The sequence below is a fragment of the Mixophyes fleayi genome, chromosome 1, assembly GCF_038048845.1.
Source record: "Mixophyes fleayi isolate aMixFle1 chromosome 1, aMixFle1.hap1, whole genome shotgun sequence".
Lineage (NCBI taxonomy): Eukaryota > Metazoa > Chordata > Amphibia > Anura > Limnodynastidae > Mixophyes > Mixophyes fleayi.
This window is the reverse complement of record NC_134402.1, coordinates 150,141,366-150,164,120: the sequence shown is the minus strand read 5'-3', so window position 1 is coordinate 150,164,120 and position 22,755 is coordinate 150,141,366. Positions and strand designations below refer to the sequence as shown.

Genomic DNA, 22,755 nt, shown 5'->3' with positions numbered 1-22,755 from the left:
TTGTGGCAGGTAATTTCAAAAATAGGACACTCTTCACCAAGGAGACTAGAGAAAGTCTTACATTTTCTAGGCTCTAAATTTCAGGAGGGCCTGGAAACCTCCACAATTAAGTCAATACGTTTTCCAGCTGTTTTCCTAATAATTCCTAATCTTACTAACAATAGCTTATATTTATGCCTGATCCTGATGAAAGGAGCAGATCTTCCCAGACTGTCGAGGCCAGAAATATTTCCATGTGTCATATAAAGCCTTTTCTTGTGATAGCCACCCTCAGAGGGATGATGAAGTTGGGCATTTACTTTTATCCCATTCTCTTATTGCTTGGTGCTAAATTTCCATCTTTGATTGATCGCCATCAATAGAAGATGGAAATTTACTACTAAGCAATAAGCCTAAATCTGGCACAGTCAAAAAAATAAAGGGAAATGTACTTTGACAACCCCACAATGTTAAGAATGAATGTAGCAAAGAAAAGTATTGCTAATGTATCTTCATTTTTATGCAACTGGTTTAGAATCAGGGGTCTAAGTGGACATTTAGTAGTGGCGGTATGAAAAATGTAATGGGAATGGAAGTGAATGGCATTTGATAGTTTTATAATGAAGGCAGTAGGACAAGTGGTGGTATGACATACCACCGAATACACCCCCACTTTGACCACTGTTTAGAATTATAAAAATGTAATGCGTGGCAAACATTTGTCTGCTGTATATAAAGCAAAGTAGTTTTTGAAAATTCTGCTAACATATCCTAACAAGATGAAATTATTTTAGACAACCTATTTTCAGAACGTACTGGCAAGTTGTATCAAACAGTGATGATGAAAAGTAAATGCGCAACTAGATGCAGCTGCGATTCAGTAGGCACGACAAGCAATAACAAATATAATAAATCTACATCGTTTAAGGAACTGAAGGGTTTATGCAGAGTAGAGATGACAAAGACATTGTCTGTATTATTTTTCAAATAAATTTGTACCTCCAATATATGTAGACACTGTGCAAAAAATGAAATAACAACTTTTAAGCATTCTACCTTTCACTCTCTGTTCCAACAGAGACTCTATATGCAGCACCATGGCTAAGTGGTTAGTACTTCTGCCTTACAGCACTGGGGTCATGAGTTCAATTCCTGACCAAGGCCTTATCTGTAAGGAATTTGTATGTTCTTCCTGTGTTTGCGTGGGTTTCCTCCGGGTGCTCCGGTTTCCTCTCACACTCCAAAAAACATACTGGTAGGTTAATTGGCTGCTATCAAATTGACCCTAGTCTGTGTGTGTGTGTTTTAGGGAATTTATACTGTAAGCCTCAATGGGGCTGGGACTGATGTGAATGAGATTCATTTTATAATGTATTAGTGGGGTCATGTTATGCCTGCAGAAAAGGTAACAAGCTAAGCAAAATGTAAATGTATGCAAACAGTGAAACAGTAACTTTGGAGTTATGTGAACATAAAAATCAGGATAGTGTGACAAATGCAAAGTCTTGTAAACGTCATGTTTTACTTTACGATTTAACTGGCAAAGCTGCAGCTCTTCACTGTTTACTGCCTCACTGCGTCCTGCAGTATGTGTGTTTAGATATATTTACACTGTGTAAATTACTTTAATAATACAGGCTGAATAGTTTACTTTAAAATAGATTCCAATGATTTGTTGCATTATTTGTTCCTGGCTAATGAACTGGAAATTACCAGTAAAGGTTTGCCCATTTTCTGTGAAATAGGCTTTTTTTTGTTAAGAAGTTCATTAGGTAGTAAGTAAGCTTTGTGTTTGTAGCTTATTATACAACACAGTTTAGTATTGTAAATAAAGAAGTGATCATGACAGTTTTGCATGGAAGAAAACATTCTGCTAAATACTTTCAGATGGAACACATGATGCAAATGAGCACCTGTTTCATGGAGGATTGATCATACTAATATTAAAGCAATATTAGAAGGGATCAAAAACTACTAAAACCATCCTTATGAGGTCTACGCTTATAGCAGCCCCCTTTCCAAGGAACACAATATGTACCAAAAGCACTTGGTTGCCCCCAAGTCTTAGCTCATGGTAAAATCGGTTTATGATAGCAGATAATAGAACGAATAGCAAGATACTTCCAAATTACAGGCCTAAAGTAAGACTGAGTTCAAAGGCGTGATCAAAAGACAAGCTGAAGTCAGGACTGGTTGTGTTCAATAGAATTAATCAATAGTACAGATTGATTTCAGGGCTGGCAGAGTTCAGGGCAAAATCGGATTAACAGGCCAAGATCAGAAAGGAAGAGGTTTAATATTAGTTCCATAAAACAAGCAAAGGTCAGGGACAGGAGAAAACAGTGAAATCCTAGGTAGTGTCTGGTGGCCTTATTTATTAAGGAAAGTTAAGCAAAAGTAAGTAAGTAAGGCAAAACCATGTTGCATTGGAGGGGAGGTAAATTTAAAATGTTATGGCAGATTTATAGTTGGGGTAGAACATGTTCTAGATCAACTTTAAATATCAGTGTACACACAAGCTATCAAGTATTTGTGTGTTACATAGAAAAAACAGCCAGTATTTTACATATGTCCAAAATAATAAACTGATTTGCACCCCTTGCATTGCAACATGGTTTTGTCCAGAAAATTTAAGTAAGAAAACTTACTCAATCTATTGCTTAAATTTCCTTAATGAACCAGGCATCGGATAACTACAGTAGGTCAATTAGATCAGTACAAACAACAGCTTTAGCAGAAACCGTCACCAGCACAGGTTATAAACAGAAAGTTATTTATTCATAGAAAGGCCAATGGGAAGAGTCCAGCCTGATTAGCTGCACTGGTGCTGATGATCAGATTAGCTAGGTAGCTGCTGCTAGACGCTGTCAGTATAGATATCAGCAATCAACTCAGAGCGAGATGGTACCTTCTGCCGTCTGATAGGCTGAGGACACCAGTTGCCATTACTAGACAACCAGCGTGGTGTATAGCAGTGTCCTCCATGTCTAATCATGTCTGCCTGCACCTGTCCATGATTAAACACCAGCATTACTAGCTAAAATATGTATGACTTTTAATTACGTTTAAAGTTTAATGTTTTTATATTTTGAAGAATGGATGAAACAATTACAAAATGTATCCTTAGATGTGACCTGGTGCTTGAGTAAAGAGAGTCAGGGACACAAACCAAGCCGGGAATTTTGGGGTCATTCAAAAGTAACAGAGATCCTTAATGGAAGTGTAGGTATTTGTATATTTCAACTTGTGTGCCATCCACTTAAATGACTTTTCACTTCTTCACTTTTCATCAATAAGAAGGAATATCTCAATACAGGAAACCCTTTAGAGGAGACACAAACAAAATAAATCAATATATCTGAACATGGACTGAAAAGTGGAGTACGTATAGGCTGCTACATATTCTGTTCTGCTAAGAGGAGATCTTTGGAGCTGGCAATTCCTAGTTGCCCTAGAAGTCACCATCACCTACCTCCACTAGATGAGGCACCCATTACACAAGAGACTTGGGTGTTACTTGGAGCTCATTTCCAAGGTTCCTGCTGGACTATGTTCAATCTGGCAGGACCAATCCCTTACCTAACCCTACTGATAACAGTAGGGTTAGGTAAGGGAGTGGTATTTTTTGGAAACGGATTGGTCCTTTTTGGAAACAATCAGTACACATATAACTCTTTGTAGCAAAGGGACCCAGCATAACATATCTTTACTATCAGACATCTAGACATAATTTTCGACTTAAAATAAAATTGGGCCCCAAGAATGGCATAGCTAGCCAGACCAGATTAATCATGTACTGTACATCAGATACATTATGGGACAACAAATGCTATATTAGAATACACTGACTGTGCCACATTAATTACTTTGCTTTAAATACAAATTAAATCATATATGTCCAACCTAAAAAAAAAAAAAAATGATTTATCAGGGTTGATTCACTTATTTCTTTTTATTCCATTTCAACCAATGACTCAACATGGTGGACACACCTTTACCACTGTAAGATAGTTTAAAAAACATTGGGCAGCACGGTGGCTAAGTGGTTAGCACTTCTGCCTCACAGCGCTGCGGTCATGAGTTCAATTCCCAACCATGGCCTCATCTGTGTGGAGTTTGTATGTTCTCCCCGTGTTTGCGTGGGTTTTCTCCGGGTGCTCAGGTTTCCTCCCACACTCCAAAAACATACTGGTAGGTTAATTGGCTGCTATCAAAATTGACCCTAGAGACTCTCTCTCTGTCTGTGTATGTTAGGGAATTTAGACTGTAAGCTCCAATGGGGCAGGGACTGATGTGAATGAGTTCTCTGTACAGCGCTGCAGAATCAGTGGCGCTATATAAATAAATGGTGATGAGGATGATGATTAATCTGTAAATCTACGGACGTTTTGGGAACCTGTGATAATTGTAGCACGTGACGAAATGCAAGCAAAGCCACAAATTAAACTGTATTCATAGCAACAAACCTAACTTACAGTTATAGCATTAATAAGACAAATGTTTTAACAGGTTCAGAATGCAAGTAATCTATTGTGGAAATAGTAAAACCATTAGCTATAATTCAATCGTTGAAGCTAATGAAATGGTGTGTGGCATAAGGACTTTTGAATTAATTTCATAAAGAATCAAGGTGCTGATCAGAAAACAAGTACTTGACATTGTTAAAGCTCATAATTAGCTCAATAACAGTCAACCTAATGGAATAAAGAACAACAAAAACAAAGTACTGATCTTAGCCTAAATAAAGCCTTTGACATTGCTAAAACTTACAAAGTAGTACAAATGCCATTAACACTTCAAAACATACTGAAAATGGCTGTAGTAGAGCAAAATAATATGATGGTTATGCAGTAAGAAACTTGATAGCTACATATTCCATTTATGGCAGGAGCAGTCAGAGCAGCAAATATTATTTTGGAAAGGGTGGGGACTCTTAATATAGAATGTAAACTATCATAGGGAAAACAGAGGGATTTGAGTTGCTGCAATATACACTTGTTGTGAAATGCCACATCATAATTATCATAATGACTAGCACAGATACAATAAAACACAAAATGTATGATATTTATGTATTCTACCATTATATTATAACCTTCAAACTACATTGTACAATATTTTATGGTTTGATTTAACTGTTAGTGTTAAGTGGCACTGAAGTTTGACTTGTCTTGCCATCTTCTGGACAATATTTCATACACTATAAATGGAAAACCGCTTTTGGACAAGTCATCGTTAATGTACCTCTCTCCCTCTGAAATCTTACCTGAGTCTGGGACCTGCCATGAGCCAAAGGCACTGTGACTGTGCAGGGAGTGTAACCTGATATGTCACAGAGCTCAATGAAGCCCAGAAAGATTATCATGCATTTACTCTCTGTGGCTTCCAGCTTCAGGTAACGGACAAGGGATCCTGGGGAGCCACCAAACCTAATAGCTACGTGGTAGTTCCAATAGTGGAAAGTTGTCCAAAAGTGGATTCCCTGTTTAAAAAGGATGAACACACCTCTTGGCAGTTCTCTAGACTGTAAGCTGCCTTACAGACAACACCTGAAATGTTTCTGTAAAGATAACTCAAAAATTCCAGAATGGAGCTAGATACTCCCCATCACTCACCATTCCAGCACACCAAGTTATCTATATTACAAATAGCCAGATCAAGTGAAAGATTTGTATAGTCGTAACCTGGGTAGCACATACAAACCTTTGAAGAGTTTTCCTGCATTCCTCTCACAACCTATATTTATGCTAATTTTATACAGTATATATTATTGGTTAAGTATAATTATGTTAACCATTTTTCATGAGCAGGCAATGAGAGAGATACGAAGGTGGCAAAGGGAGAGATACAAAGGTGGCAATGCAAGAGATAAGAGGGTCAATGGGAAAGATATGAGGACCAATGGTATTGATATGAGGGGGCAATAAGAGTGATATGAATGGAGAATGAGAGAAAAATGAGGGGGAAAATAGAATAAATATGTGGAGCACAATGTGAGATATGAGTGAGCAATGAGATAAATAGGAGTGAACAATGGGATAGATATGAGGAAGGCAATGAGAGAGATATGAGTGGGCAATAAGAGATATATGAGGGGACAATAGAGAGATATGACGGACAATGGTAGTGATATGAGGGAGCAATAAGAGTGATATGATGGGTGAATGAGAGAGAAACAAGGGGACAATAGCTTAAATATGAGGACCACAATAAGAGAGATATAAGCGGGCAAGAAAATAGATTTAAGTAGGGCAATGGGAGAAATATGAGTAGGGTAATGGGAGAGATATGAAGGTGGCAATACTGGTGGCAAGTTCAGCTTACCGTTAAACTGTAATTTATTTCATTAAAAAACAACAGTTGTAAATAACTTTTATATTTTACACATCTGTATTATTTGTAGTACCATGCAATAAAATTATATTAAATATGTTGCAAAGCAAGACTTTTATTTGCTCTGAGAAATTTGGGCTTTACAGGTGGGAAACATTTGGAGTATGATGGGATGATTAAAAAGTAGTAATAACAAAATAGTAATAAAATATAGTTGTTTTTTGTAAGCCCTGGTCATAGTTAATTCATGTACAAATAGCTGGAGTTTGTATGTTCTCCCTGTGTTTGTGTGGGTTTCCTCCGGGTACTCCGGTTTCCTCCCACATTCCAAAAACATACTAGTATGCTAATTGGCTGCTATCAAATTGACCCTAGTGTCTCTCTCTCTCTCTCTCTCTCTCTCTCTCTGTATGTGTGTGTTAGGGAATTTAAACTATAAGCTCCAATGGGGCAGAGACTGATGTGAATGAGTCCTCTGTACAGCGCTGCGGAATTAGTGGCACTGTATAAATAAATGATGATGATGATAGTTCAAATAGGTTGTGGTCCACTTGTACTTGTAAGTACCTATTAGTTGCTTTTGAAACTTTTCTCTTAAGTATCACTAATTTATATAATACTAAAGGCATTTATGACACTGAGAAAAAATAATCAGCTGTCCCCTCCCTCTTGGTAAAGGGGAACAGTTGATTTTTTTTTTTCTCAAGGAATTGGGCTTAAAACCATGTTACCATCCATTGCATGTAGGTCCATCCAGAATGCAGAGTTAGTGGGCTATAAGATCCAGTCACACAGCAATGTTAGTCAGGGTTAAGAGGGTTGTAGCCTTGTGTGAACCTTCTAAAGGGCTGTAATAGGGTAACCTGGGGAGGTTAAGAGGGTGGGTGAGGAATATTATAAGCTTGCATGAAGAGGCGTGTTTTTAGACAATGCTTGAAGGTTTGAAGACAAGAGGAAAGTCTTATTGTGTGAGGGAGAGAATTCCACATAGTGAGTGTAGACCAAAAAAAAGTCCTGTGCACGGGAATGGGAATGTAACAAAACTTACCTGCTCCACACTTCTGTGCTGCTGATTTCCTCTGCCTCTGTGTAGAGGTCAGCACTTCCTGGTTTGGATGGCCACATGATTGTGGCTGGGAGGTGGCATATTCAAACCTGCAGAATATATAAAGCTTACCCTGACACTGCAGTTGTGTCAGACCAACAGGTATTCATAACCAGACTGACTCCCTAATATGCTGTATTGCTGCTGACCTTGGATACCCTTGTTATTTCTTTATGGATAGTTCTTCTGCTTCTTAACCTCTCATGTACCAGTTCTTGCTTATTTTGACCATTCTCTCTCGGATCCTGATTTCGTAGTGCACTATTGCCTGTGTACCAGATCCCGGCCTGTTAGTCTCTCCACTCTGTTACGTCTAGTGGCTGATCAGAGGGCTTCAACCTGCATGTTCCCGAAGAAAAAGTCCATCCTGCCTTGCAGCAGATCTTGGTGAAAACTGGGGGACCCGTTAGACTCCGCACCTCTGTTTTTCCAATGCTAGACCAGGCTAACACATGTATCTATCACCCCTCTGGACAATTGTTACACCTAGGCAGGGGGCTTTGCGGGATGGGATTTATGGCCATGTTGTCAACAGAAATAGAAATGTCAGGTAACTAACTACTGTTGTGGAGTGGGTAAATTATTAGCTCTTTTTTGGAAAGACTGAGTTTGAGTTGGCGAGAGGACATCCAAAATGAAATGGCAGAAAGACAGTCAGCAACATGGGACAACACAGATTGCGAGAGATCCAGAGAGGATAAATAACTTTGGATATCATCTGCATTGAGATGATGCTGAAATCCAAAGGAGATTCTTAGGCTTCCATAAGTAGTGGTATAGATCAAGAACAGCAGAGGACCTAGTACTGAGCCTTGTGGTACTTCATTTGATAATGGAATTGGAACAGAGGTGGATCCAGTTAAACTAAAACTGAAAGAGCGATTAAATAGGTAATATTAGAACCAAGATATGACATTGTCTTGAAGACATAGGGATTATAGTGTGTGTATAAGAAGAGAGTTGTCAACAGCATCAAATGCAACAGAGAGATCCAGGAGAATTAGAAGAGAGTAATGGCCTTTAGATTTAGCAGTGATCAAATCATTAACCTTAGTCAATACAGTCTCTTTGAAGTGTTGCAAATGAGAGACTGACTGAAGAGGTTGTTTGCAGAAAGAAAGCGTGTGAGGAGAGTGTAGGCAATTCTATCTAGAAGCTTGGAGAAACATGGAATCTGGGAGATGGGATGGCAATTTGATAGAGAATATGGGTGAGAAATTTGTTTCAGAATAGGAGTAATCACTGAGTGTTTAAATAGTGATAGAAAGATACAGGGAGAGAGAGATTACATATTTTAGTAAGAGGTGGAATGAGTACAGGAGACAGGAATCTACCGATGGAGATGAGGAAACAGGATCAAGGGGACAGAAGGTATAGTAGGGAGATAAGAAGAAAGTAGATACTTCATCTTCATTTGTGGGATCAAATGAAGAGAGGGTGTCAGAGGGTGTTGGGATGGAATTGAGCAGATTGCTAGTCAAGGAAGAGGATACCAGCTTTGCATCTCCAATCATAGTTCAATATTATGTTTATGGGGAATAGATCTCACAATTTGATTAGAATACAACATCATCTAAAACACAAATGAATACAAAATTACAAGGAATCATTTACTATTCATAAATACACAAGTGGCCTTCTTCTTGCTGATTTCTACTATCCCTTTCACTATCTGTCAGATATAACCTGATTTGCTTTACCCTGTCACCTGTGTTTGTATATATTTGTGTATCATGTTGTGTTTTGGTTCTGTATTCTGTATATGTAATGTACAGCGCTGTGGACCCTTTGTGGCGCCTTATAAGTCAAAGATAATAATAATAATAATAATAATAATAATAATAATAATAATATACTAGGAGCTTATCTGGCCTCACAGGTTGATGGTACCACAATCCAAGCACCAAATGTTAGGAGTCATTCCTTATTTTGCAATTTGTCCACACTCTTGATCTAAGGACACTATGAATGCTTATGGAATATACACAGAACAGATATAAAATAAAGCTGAGTATTTAAGATTGTTCATATTATGCTTAACATTTAACAAGATATTTTCACGTTTTTAATTCACGTATGTCTTATGTATCCTGCATGTGGCACAGATGTAAAGTATATGAAATTCACTTACCTTGTATATTCTGTTTTTGTAGGTGAAACATGGAAATTATGCTTTTGTGTGGGATGCAGCAGTGTTGGAGTACGTAGCAATAAATGATCAAGACTGTTCCTTTTATACAGTAGCAAATACAATTGCAGACAGAGGCTATGGCATAGCACTGCAACATGGCAGTCCTTACAGGGATATATTCTCACAAAGGTAAGTTTCTTTTCTTGTATTCGTAGTGAGTGAAGGCAAACAGTAAGAAAATAATTGGGAAATTTCTTTTCTTTCTTTTTTTCTTGCTCATGTACTCATACATTCTACACTAGTGCAGATGTGTTGAAACCTAATAAGGGCTAGTAACATTTGTATAAGTTATTTTCTTTCTGTCTCTTTAAAAATTAAATGAGATGAGCAGGTTTCCAAAATATAATATTTCTATAATTTATTAAAAAGGTATTATACATAGATACAGCCATACTGGACGAAGCAGACATACGCCCAGGGTTTCAAATGCCAATTGACACCCTATATTTGATTAACTTATTCTTTTATAGAATATGAAACTCCTTCTAACTTCAAAACACACCTTCCCAGCTTACATCTGTGCTGGCACTCTTTCATTAAAATAACATGTTCTATTGGATGGTCAGCTTGACCTTTAACGGTGCCAATATTTCTTTGGACATATCTGGCGATGATTGCGAAATACAATCATATGACCATTATCTAATCTGTTTTGCTCATGAATTGTGCAGTAATGGAAAATTACTAAAGACGTGTCTCTTGTTATGCAATATGTGTATAGTGCAACCCGTTCTCTTAAAAGTACAGACCCTAATATTAAATATATGAGCATATATGTATTTCTGTTAGTTTGTTAAAAGTTGCTTCAACACATTTAAAAATGACTTTTTTTCCAGTTATTGAAGCATAAACCTATTAATAATACAATGGTGTCTCACTTTATGGTTTTTGCTTCTTAAGATACCTTCCTTATTTTGTAAGATTAGCTTAAATATAGTGGTGGTATGTTTTAATATTATATGTTGTCAAAGTAAAGTCCAATTAATGGTTTCTTATAACGTTCTAGAAGTTTGTGAATTCATATGACATGTTAGTCAGTGGAAGCTAATAACATTGCTTAGAAAAGCTTGTGCTCTGCTGGAGTATGTGGCATTGTAAGAAATATATAGAGTGCCAAATATAAAAAGGAAGATGCAAATCCAATAATTACAACATTCATAGAACAGAATGGAAGCACTAATTTATAGTAACCTGCTTTGTGTAATTGTCAAATCATTTAAAAAAAATCTCCAGCTGCTTGTATCCAAGCCAATATTTGCACAAAAAAAAAATATATAGTTTGCAGGCCTATGTCTGCTTTGCACTTAAAATCACTAGAGATGTTACAAATTTGAGTTATGCTTTTCCTCCTCAAGATTAATTTTACAGCAGGGCCCCCTCTTACATAGTGAAAACCAGCCCCCGGGCTGGTCAGCTAAGGACTGGTGCCTCTATGGGCAGGTGGGCTTTAAAGAACAGTGTGTCCCCCTCCCAAAGGTCAACAGCCCCAGGCTGAAAAGCCCTAAGTATCTTCTAACTCCATGGGCTAGGGGAACCAAGGTATTTAACAAGATTTGGCCACCAGGAGTGGCAAATTTCCCAAGTGCTTCATTGGTACCAGTAAAATAGATGGAGTCCCCAAAATTACTGTCCATTATTCCCAAAAAAATGTAAGAAGCCCACTTGCATTTAAAAAAACTTGAGTATAGTTTCAACCAATTTGAATCTGGGTGTAAGTGCGCTCTGTGTTACTTATGTTAGCAGACAGAATACAATGCAGGATATGCACATGCATATATGCAATAAAAAGTACCATCAGAACATATGCAAAAACAAAAATATTATAAAAATAATTAGTAAATTAAGAACTCAACTTATAATACTATAATCATTAATAAAAAAAAGTTTTGTTTATTTTACATTAAATACATAAATCAGGTTGTTCTTAAAGTGTGCTGTACATACAGGACCTCATTGAGAGTCGGATGCAAAGTCTGTTTTAGGCGCAAGTGTCCAAGATGCAGGCATATTGCTTTCTGCACATGCATGATAGTGTTTTTTTGTTGGATGAGCCTAAAACGGACTTTGCCTCCGAATCTAAATGAGGTCCACCATGTGTTTTTATTTTCTCTTACTTGCATACAAATGTTCTTTGCTATCTAGTGGCATGCATACATGTAGTTTTTAATACAAAGATAATGCCATAACAGTCATCATTATCAGTCTGCATTTACCCCTACCGTGTACCTGATGCAAATGTTACAGGGAAAATATTTACTTTAGAGGAACCCAGTATTTGAATTGGCCGCAACTGCATTAGAATGGCCTTCCTGAACATTGTCTACGTTCACCCTCTGCCCTTCAAGTTGTATGTGTCATTTGCGTTCAGACATGAATTGCATGCAATTGTGTACATTTGCGGGAGGTCTATTACTAAGCATGCGTAGAGCTATTTTATGCAAAAAAGGCACACAAATGTACTCATGTCTGAACATGAATCAGGCCCACAGTATGTATATCTCCTCTCCTTTATTAGCTCCATTCAAATGCAATGCAGTTAGAAATTATATTATATAAAATACAGGCCATCATCTGTCTGCAACTGGCTCCCCCTCAGACCCCAGTTACAAAAGTTAACACAATTGCAACTTAAATATTAAAATGTTATAGTTTCTTTTTCATAAAACTACTAATCACATCTACTAAGAAATAATGCACCCCGCATGAAATATAAAGCTAATAGAAATGACTATAGAGGCTGCGTGCATGCACTAATATGGTCCGAAAAATTCTCAGTGACATCTAATATCATTATATTTCACAGTAAGGTGAACCATAGATGTGTGCAACACATTTCATTAGGGTGTGCACCTAGGGAAACCTAAAAAGGCATACTCTGTGACACAAATTGCCCCTGAAGGGGTATGTCTAACGCCGCCTAGACAGGACTATGTCTAGAAATACCCCCAGTAGTGCCCCCAGTTCAAATTGGGCACACACGGCACACCATGGGAGCCTGCCTATGAGGAGTGCATTATCACATATATCCACTTCAAATGATGAACAGGGATAACAGGTCTATATTTACTTGATGGATAAAGTGTACTGTGTGTCTTTAAGGAACACTACCAATTTACTTGTCAGGCATGTGTGCTTGTCACAACCAGTACATATATTGTCATATTTATCCTTGAAGCCTCTTGGAAGCTAGCACAGACTATAATATTCATTCTGCCATACTTGCTTTTTTTTCCGATATACAGTTTCTTACAGTCTTATTCATTTAATTTATTGTAGAAAATTGTGTTTGTTACCTATTATAAATGCTTTCATGAGTAACTGAATAGTTACACATTTAGATGAATTTATTTTAAATAGTGTTATGAACCATTGCGTTACCATGTTTAGACTGAAGTCATATAAGACAGTAACTCTTAGCAGCAGGGAAATACCCAAAATAAATAAACAGTATTCTTATTGTTTCTGCAAAAATACATTTGTCATTTTGCACTCTATAAAATAATAGTCTGTTGTGTATAATATTGAGTCATTTAGTCATTTTCTGCTTAACTAGTGTCATTCTAATGCGAGTGCCTTTCAGTAGGTGAACCATTTATTATGTTAAGCAAATCTTTATCACCTAGTGCTCTAAAATACATCAAATTGATTGCAGTGTCTATTTGTATTTGATGGATTCTGTGCTCAGCACTGTATATATCATAGGTTAATATGCAACAAATCTGGATCCAGCATCAGCTTGAATGAATGCAAAAATATAAAATTCATATGTATGAATTATCTAGACTTTTAGATTTCCCAGCAAAACATTTATTAGCTTGATGCTTTATTTCACTGATATGACTAATAAGTAGTATAATACTTCAACTTAAACTTCAACTTAACTAGAAGTATAGCAGAAAGTGAGAGTGTAATTTTATTTTGTTTTAAAGTATAGCTATTATCTCGTTTATGGTTACACATTTGCACAAATGTCAACATACATATTCATTTACTCCTCGAATAATTGTTGCTAAAAGGTAGAGGTTTATTTTTACCTTAGTCATATTTACCCTTACCCTCAAAGACTTGTAACTTTTCATTGTGTTGCAAATATTTTGGGAGAATCCACATACACCAGCATTTCAGCAGTTTGGAATCCCAGAGTTGACCATTGGAGACAGTGCAAATGCACAATGCTGTGTTTGTGTTTACCATGTCTACAGCAGAAGAAGTTTTCATGGCCCAACAATGGAAGACTCATAAACACAACTACTAACATTCAGTGGGTCAGAGCCATTTAGATCAGCAGATTACAAAAAGCACTTAAATTGAAAATCAACAGCCATTCACATGGACAAACCACACATTTTCAGGATGCTAACTGTGACTAATTAAATTTCCCTAAAAAAGTTTAATAATTGCTTTGTCACTAAATCCCTCCCATCACTGCAGACCTTTTTATTATAGTCAGTTGTCGAAGTGGAGATTTAAAAGTGATGGTATGGAAAATGTAACCGAATGGAGTTTGATTGTTTTACAATCAAAGCAGTAAGGAAGTGGTGGTATGACATACCATAGTATACCTGACCACTTCATCCACTGAGTATGGTATTTACATAGCACTAGAACAAATAGAGCATTTTTAGATATTTATTCATACAATATTTAAGAAATGCCAAAACAAAAAGGACACAAGTGTCCTGTTTTCGGGAAACAAATAGGGGAGAGAGGTGGGGGGGGTATTAAAAAGGGAAGCTTTAGAGGAGAAGAGAAAGTGAGAAGAGGGTGAGGGAAGAAGAGGAGAGTCTCTAATGGGGTAAGGGCAATATAGTAGAAATATAAGATCAAAGTTGTCCGTGGAGGGTCTGCATAAAAGTAGTGTCCACACAGCTTGGAAAGCGGAGGGGATGTTATGTAATGTGGCTGTGATACTCTCCATTCCTTACGTGGACTATATACCTTGTATGGTAGTGGACATTGTGGGCGGGGTGACATTTTTCCAGTGGGCTGCAATGAGACAGTTCGCCGTATTTAGAACATGTCAGTATATTATATAGGGAAATAATGTATTCATCCCAAACTAAACTTCTCATCATGTAATTACAAAAGCTCTTTTAAAAATATGGGAGTGGCAACCATTCAATGACAATAACTTACTTGTTTAGTCAAAAACCTGCAATGTCTTCAGTCAATTAATAGAGTATCCTAATTGTAACATAGTTAACATGACATTTACCTTGTGTGGTGAGATACTAATAAAATGTTTAATCACCAAGGGATATACAATGACTACTAATATCCTTCCCCATTCTTGTAGCTGCTCTCTTCCTCACACAATTTGTCATATACTGTAAGGACTATTTTGGTAGCTATAATGCAAAAAATATACTTAAGAGTACTTTACGTGGTAAGCTATGAGTCATCCATTGATGACTGCAGTGGCAGCTTCATATTGGAGAAAGTTTTTCTAATAGTCACTTGTGCACCTGGTCTGAAGAAACATAATCACCGCTTGGTCCTTCACATAGTTATTTCAGTGGCTGACCTGACTTCTTCTTGGCTATTAGTATCCCACAGAGTTTAGCATGGCTCTGTCGCTATTTACTTTCTGCTCTGACCGAAATATTGTCGGCAGATAACTGCTTCTGAACTGCGGAGTCGCTTGACATGTAAAGATCTCAGTAGTTCTACTAGTTGTTAGGAAAGAGGCTCTTGGCTGATAAATACATTTTAGGTGGAATTCTCCGTTATAACAGGGGTTCTTAACATGGGGCCCAAAGACCCCTTGGGGAACCTTTTAAAAGATTTCACCGGGACCACAAACTTAGATGTTTATTTTCACTACCCACTAACTGAAATTTATCTTTTCCTTCAATGATGAAGGTAAGCAACAAACCAAAGTAGTATTAGCAGTGTCATATTTGTAACACGGATTGGTCCGTGGGCTACAAGATAACATCTAAAGGCTTCAACAGACTGCCAAAGGGGTTGCTGGAACAAAGAAGTTTAAGAACCCATGCATTACACTCAGTAGTTGTTTTGCAGCAGTAAGGATTAGCTGTTTTTCAGAGCTGCAACATTGTTGCAGCAAAGTAAAAAAAACAAGAGCAAATGACTGTCTGTCACGTTCTATTGCATAAGGAATGGAGGGGGATGCCAAAGCTCAGACTCTCCTTTCAAGAAGAATTAATATATGCTTTAAAAGTTCGAATTTTCAGCTATTAATGTTATTATTATTATTATTATTATTATTATTACTGATTTGTGATGTGCCACAGTGCTCAGCAGCACATGCCATCCATAAAGCATAAAGCATAAAGCGCTATGGAATTTGCTGGCGCTATATAAATAAATGTTGATGATGAGGAAGCATACAAGCTACACAAAATAAATGCAGACATGTAAACAATTAGTATGGAGTACCCTGCTTATTAAAGAGCTTACAAGTGGAAAGAGGGCACAGCTGATACAAGAGGAGCAAGTGTGGCTCAGAGTAAAGATTGGGACAGTTGTCATGGTGTACCAGTATGAGTAGTAAAGGCGGGAATAGGGTAAGCTCTAGATAGATGGGTTTTCAGGGAGCATTTAGAGATTTGAAGGCTGTTGAGGGATCTGAATGGGCATGGTAGGGAATAACATAAGTGGATAGCAGCACAGTAAAAACCTTTAGGAGGGTGCAAGAGGTGGTTATAATAATGTCATATGAAGTCTTAATCCTGTACTCCATACGGTAAGAAAATTTAAAACAAAACTTGCAAGATGTACGCAATTGGACATAACTTGCAGATGTGCCACCTTGATTTTCCTCTACAGGCACAGGGAGTAGCAAATGCAAGTTACTTGCTACTGAAATTTCGTACAAATTATTTTTAGGACCCACAATGTGACTTCAATCCAAATCAGGCCGTTAGGCTACAATTTCTGAATTCTGTGGGTCAAGTCATTTGGTCATTTTTCACAGATCAAGATTCATACAATAAGATACCATAAAATTAAATTTGAGTTTTGAGATTGGATGTTGAAGTTCCTTTTGTATTACAAGGGTGGGTACAGTTTGTTAAATCTTTTTTAAATATGCCATGATCATTCAAAAGAGGACACACAATTTTATTATATTCCATATATATTTAATACCTGTTTAATTCTTTTTAAGGTATGATAATTAATTTTTCTAACATCGTTTTGAGTACACAATTATGACCAAGAAACTACAACCCATGCACCTGCTTTTACTGGAATTAATGCAAACCATTTCAATGACTGCAAAGCATTTTGCATATTAAGATGAACATTAAATTGAATTCCTGTTGCTGGCATGGATTTTAGTTCTATAAATATAGCAATGTTTACGAAGGTAATCTTGGATAATGGGAAATAACAGTTCTTTGTGTTTCTCCTTAGGTTTTTGCTGGAGTACTAACTATGTAAATCATATATGTACAGCCAAAAATCAAACTACACTTTTGACGGTGTTTAAAATATTCAGGGCCTGCTGTTTCTGTTGCTAAAGAACAAGGAATGTTGCAGTCGCTAATGATATTACAGTATCTCCTGCTGAGTCAGTGTTGTTTGGGGTTTTATTGTAAAGACGATTTACAGTGTTCATATAAAGAATATAGCAGAGCCTCAAAGATAGATGATCGCTGGCAGGCATAACATTTAGCCCTAACAGGGCTCTTGTGGGGAATAATTCACTAGTTACACAAATAAAACACTCACTAGAAAAGCAATGAGAAATGCATTTAAAACTGGATTTGTGGTTCAAAGGCTTGTGTGAATCTTAATTATATTGTGTACTCATTAATGTTGGAAACCATTTGGTTCCAAAGGTTTCTAAGCACGTAATTAACATTTTATGAATCTAAAGTAAAAAATACCAGTAATTACTTATATTGTCTTGCCCAGAAAATATTGTTGTTTTTTTCTTTTAACTTATTGTTTCTGCTCTTTCTCTCTTTGCTGGCAGCCCCTCATAATGATAGGCATTGAGTTTGGGAAGAAGAAACATTGCTTTTCCATAAACTTACTTTATAACTTTATTGTCTATATACGTATATCTTTTGTATATGCATGTTCTTAACGTTCTGTAGATCTGTATATAAAACCTACAAGTATATGGTTTAGACGGCTGCTTTCGAGGATCATGGTAACACAGCACAGGATGAGAAACACAGTTTTACAGTTCATTTAACATTGGGATTGACCACACTTGACAATATACAATCTGCTATAAAACTGTTTTCCACAGGCATTATTAGGCATTATTTAAATTAGCTGATATAGGCAGACGCTTCCATGGCACTGAGCCATGTGATCATTCTGTGCCAAAATACTGAACTTATGTCGCTTATAAATATCATAGAATGTTTCTCAGGATTAGAGATGCTTTAAGTTTGGAACCAGATCAAAAATTGGTTGAATTTCAAGGACTTTTTCACAAATTGATTGTAGTTTGGTGTTTGGTGAAGATTTTTTAAAATTGAACTTTAAACTACACTTTTGAGTTCAAGGTTCGTAGCTCGCCCTTAAGCATCGAACTTCGATTTGAAGTTTGAAATTGAAGTTCCAATTAAAAATACTGTATAAGGGCAGAGTGGAGCATTTTTTATTTTGTGAACAAATGGTTAGGACAAAGAACTTTTGGTGTAGCTGTTGTGGAGTGTAGTTGTATTGTGTATCTCAACATGTGGAGTAGTGGCCATAGAGGCATTAACTATATGACTATTACTGCTCACTGGGTCATCATAACTACTTGTCTGAGCAGCATTATAACAAAATAAAAGGACATAGCAGTAAAAACCCACGATATCCAGCAAATCCACCAGCAGCAAAACCCACCAATATCAGCACTAGGGGCCTTATTCATTAAGGATCTTAACTTAAGAAACTTCTTATTTCAGTCTCCTGGACAAAACCATGTTATAATGCAAGGGGTGCAAATTAGTATTCTGTTTTGCACATAAGTTAAATACTGACTGTTTTTTCATGTAGCACACAAATATCAACTTTAAATATCAGTGTACAAATAACTATCAAGTATTTGTGTGCTACATGAAAAGACATTCAGTATTTAACTTATGTGCAAAACAGAATACTAATTTGCACCCCTTGCATTGTAACATGGTTTTGTCCAGGAGACTGAAATAAGAAGTTTCTTAAGTTAAGATCCTTAATGAATCAGACCCTAGATCCTCAACTTAAGCATCACGGCATCCCACTTGCGCTTTAAGCCTGTAACGGACACTTATTTTGTAGTCAAATTGTTTTACCATAAATAATAAGTTGAGTCACAAAGTTGTGTTTATTCACGAATGTAATGATGATGATGAATGTAAGATGGTATCTAATAACAACTGGTATTTAAAATTAGTGACCACTTATTGAATGAGTAGATCTCATACAGAAGCAGCTACTGAGGAGTGTTCACACTCAGCGCCGGTGCTAGGGTCCTTGGCGCCCTGGGCACACTGTGAAAATCGGCGCCCCCCCCCCCCCGCCCGCCCGCAGGCACACTTTAAATATTGGCACCCCCCACCGCAGGTACCCTGTCAATCAAAATCGGCGCTGCCCCCCCCCTCCCCACGTCTTTTCTTATCTTACCTGCATTAAGCTGTTCCTCTCTGCTCTGTCTTCTCCCCTCCACTCACAGACACTGTCGGGCCGTGATGATGATATCAAGCCCGACAGTCAGTGAGCGGAGGGGAGGAGACAGAGCAGAGAGGAGCAGCTTAATGCAGGTAAGATTCATAGCCCCTTCCCCCCTCCCCTCCCCGTGGATTTCTCGGGAGCTGTGCGGCGGCCATGGGACAGGAATGTCTGTTTTGTGGTTCACATGTCACTACCAGCTGTTGTATTGTGAAAGTGGTGACCGGTCAGGGGAACACTGTAAGAGCTTGAAATGAGCAGTATTACTTTGTTCTAAATGATAGAACTAGAAATGGTTTTCAATTAAAAGGTGCCTATGGCAAATAAAGCTACACTTTTACAAAACAATGGAAGTACACTTGTCTAAGCATAACAGCTGCTGAAAATTATATGAAGAGAAGATACTGTGTAGTTGTTAATATGTACAGTGTAGCACGATAATTCAGAATTGCATTGCAGAACAGTAATTAGGCTGCAGTCAGATATGAAAAGTAAAATGTACCTACAGTAAATGTAATAAAATATTAAATAAAAAAAGAATGAAAAATAAAGTATGCTGTACCTTACTGTTAAACCCCATGTCATATTAACCATGTTTACATGAATCTAACCATCTTATTATATTAATACTATTCTACAAAATTAATATTTATCTTCCCTCCCAACCAATTAAAATATAAAATTTAGCTTTATATTAAAACACCCAGTGTTTTACAACAGTAAACTGCAGAGAAGCACATGTCATTTACTTACCATTTTTTTTTAAATAAATAGTTTTTATTGGTACTTTGTAAGCATAAAAATAAAACAGGTAGGGGGCACAGAAAGATAAACAGGGGAGTACGGGAAGAGGTACAGAGGGGATTACAGCGCATATCAGATAAAAACAAAACACATGAGAACAGCACAATGACAATATTATTCTCCATGTCATTTGACCCTCCTGATCAATTACAACAAAGCAGCTCTGAAACAGAGTGAAACCACAAGGGAGGAATAGAGTACAGCGGGAACACATGAGCTATGGGCCTGATTCAAGTCTGGCCGCAACTTACACATAAGTTGCGTTTTAAAAAAAGTTGTGTGTAGTTTCAACCATATTCAAATCCAAGTGCATCTCAAGATACGTTTAGGTGTCAATCTGGGTGTCAGTACGCTCTGCCTAAACAGTACTTGTCATACGTAGACACCAGGGCCGGACTGGCCATCTAGCACTTCTGGCATTTGCCAGAAGGGCCGATGGCTGTATGGGCCGGTCCGGTCCCTGCGGTTCCAGTCCCGCAATTTTTTTTTTTTTTTTAAAACTTCCGCGCGGCCGCGCGATGACGTCACATCGCGCCGACGCAGCCGCCCAGGACCCTTCGGTAAGTTGGTGCGCTGTTTTTCTTTGTAATCCGTCCAGGGGATATTGACAGGTACTGCGGAGGGGGGCTGGGGTGGGCAATAACTAAAAATTACTGCACGGGAGAAGTGATGTCTGCAGGGCGAAGAAAATGTCTGCAGGGGGAAGAGGGGGGGAGTGATTGATAATGTATGCATGGGAAAGGGGGGAGTGAGTGACAATGTATGCATGGGAAAAGGGGGGGTGAGTGACAATGTCTGCAGGGGGAAGCGGGCTGAGTGACAATGTCTGCAGGGGGAAGGAGGCTGAGTGAAAATGTCTGCAGGGGGAAGGGGGGGATGAGTGACAATGTCTGCAGGGGGAATGGGGGTGAGTGACAATATCTGCAGGGGGAAGGGGGGGGTGAGTGACAATGTCTGCAGGGGGAAGGGGGGGTGAGTGACAATGTATGCATGGGAAAGGGGGGTGAGTGTCAATGTATGCATGGGAAAGGGGGGGATGAGTGACAATGTCTGCAGGGGGAAGGGGGGGTGAGTTACAATGTCTGCAGGGGGAAGGGGGTGAGTGAAAATGTCTGCAGGGGGAAGGGGGGTGAGTGAAAATGTCTGCAGGGGGAAGGGGGGGTGAAAATGTCTGCAGGGGGCAATGACTGTAGGAGGGGGACAATAAAAATGGCCAATGTGTGTGGGGTACAGTATATGACTATAATGTGTGTGGGGGACAGTATATGACTGTAATGTGTGTGGGGGGACAGTATATGACTGTAATGTGTGTGGGGGCACAGTATATGACTGTAATGTGTGTGGGGGGACAGTATATTACTGTAATGTGTGTGGGGGGACAGTATATGACTATAATGTGTGTGGGGGACAGTATATGACCATAATGTGTGTGGGGGACAGTATATGACTATAATGTGTGCTATTAAGTGAATGTGGGGCTGCTTGGGGGAAATGAGGTATATTTATTGAATGTGATTACGAATTATTTAATGCCTGAGATAATTGTGGGAAATGGTTATTTTTATTAAACATAAATGCTATTTAATTTTTCGCTGGGGTTGTTTGGAGGGAGGGAAATAGGTTAACTTATTAAATGGGAATACTATTAATTTAATGTTTGGGGCTGGTTGTAGGGAAATAGGTATATATATTAAATGTATATACTATTTAATGTCAGTGCTAGTTGAAGGGAAATAGATGTATTTATCAAATGTGAATACTATTATTTTAATGTTGGGGCTGGAGTGAGGCCTAAATTTAAAACGTGGGTGCTATATTGATTTAACACCGGTGCTGGTTGGAGTTTTCTACATTTCATGCACCCATTTCTTTTCCCTAATAGGGCCTCCAACATTCCAGGATCCAGACAAGCAGCAACTGATCTAAAGACACCAGCAGCCACAAGTGGTGACAATGACAAGACAGGTAGGAGAGACCCGGACAGTGTGCCAACTGTCCTGAATTTGGTGGGTGACTGTCCCGCTTAGTCAGGATTTGGTCTGACTGCAAGGACAGTCGGGAGGTATGTCCTACTTCACATTGTACTGCTTGTGAAGGCAGAACTGTGTGCACCTAACAGTAGTGCTCACAATATTGCCTGTGTATTTGTTGAAAATGTGTCTAATAATCATATTACATCATAGGAGCTCCCCTGTCTTAAGTGCCTAGGGCCCCCGAGCCTTAATCCAGCTCTGGTTAGCAGGAGGGAGCGGATAGCTACTCCCAGTCCCTGGATAGGACACAGCCTGCAGAGGAAGCCGAGGAGCTCTAAGTCTCATGAGATTTATTAATCTTGTGAGACTAAGAGATTCCCTGCTCACTATACAGAAAGTTCCCACTCTGATGGATGTCAGCAGCATCAGAAGCATAGATAAGTACAGTGGGCTGGGGGTGTTGTAATGTGTTTCTGGGGTGGGGGGGTGGCATTATGGGGAGGGCCTGATAAATGTAATGTTTTATTATAATGTATGTATCAATGCCCCATGTTGACCATGCCCCCAACATAATGCTGCACAGCGGCACACAGTTTTGTCCTGCTCATCAACAGAGATGGGCCTGTATGCTTGAAATGCCAGGGCTGATTTTTACTCCCAGTCCGGCCCTGGTAGACACACAGAACAGACTGCAGTATATGCACACGTGTAAGTACAATAAAAGCTTATAGTGCAAAATAAAAGAT

General features: G+C 38.3%; 1 protein-coding gene across 2 annotated transcripts in view; it reads left to right on the top strand.

Moving 5' to 3' along the window:
* Positions 1 to 22,755, top strand: part of GRID2 (glutamate ionotropic receptor delta type subunit 2) — a 959,624-nt gene that overhangs the window by 834,155 nt on the left and 102,714 nt on the right. For both annotated transcript variants that reach the window (XM_075201703.1, XM_075201712.1), the window contains exon 14: positions 9,571 to 9,737. In XM_075201703.1, coding sequence (XP_075057804.1) covers positions 9,571 to 9,737 — 167 coding nt within the window. The remainder of the gene's footprint in view (positions 1 to 9,570; positions 9,738 to 22,755) is intronic.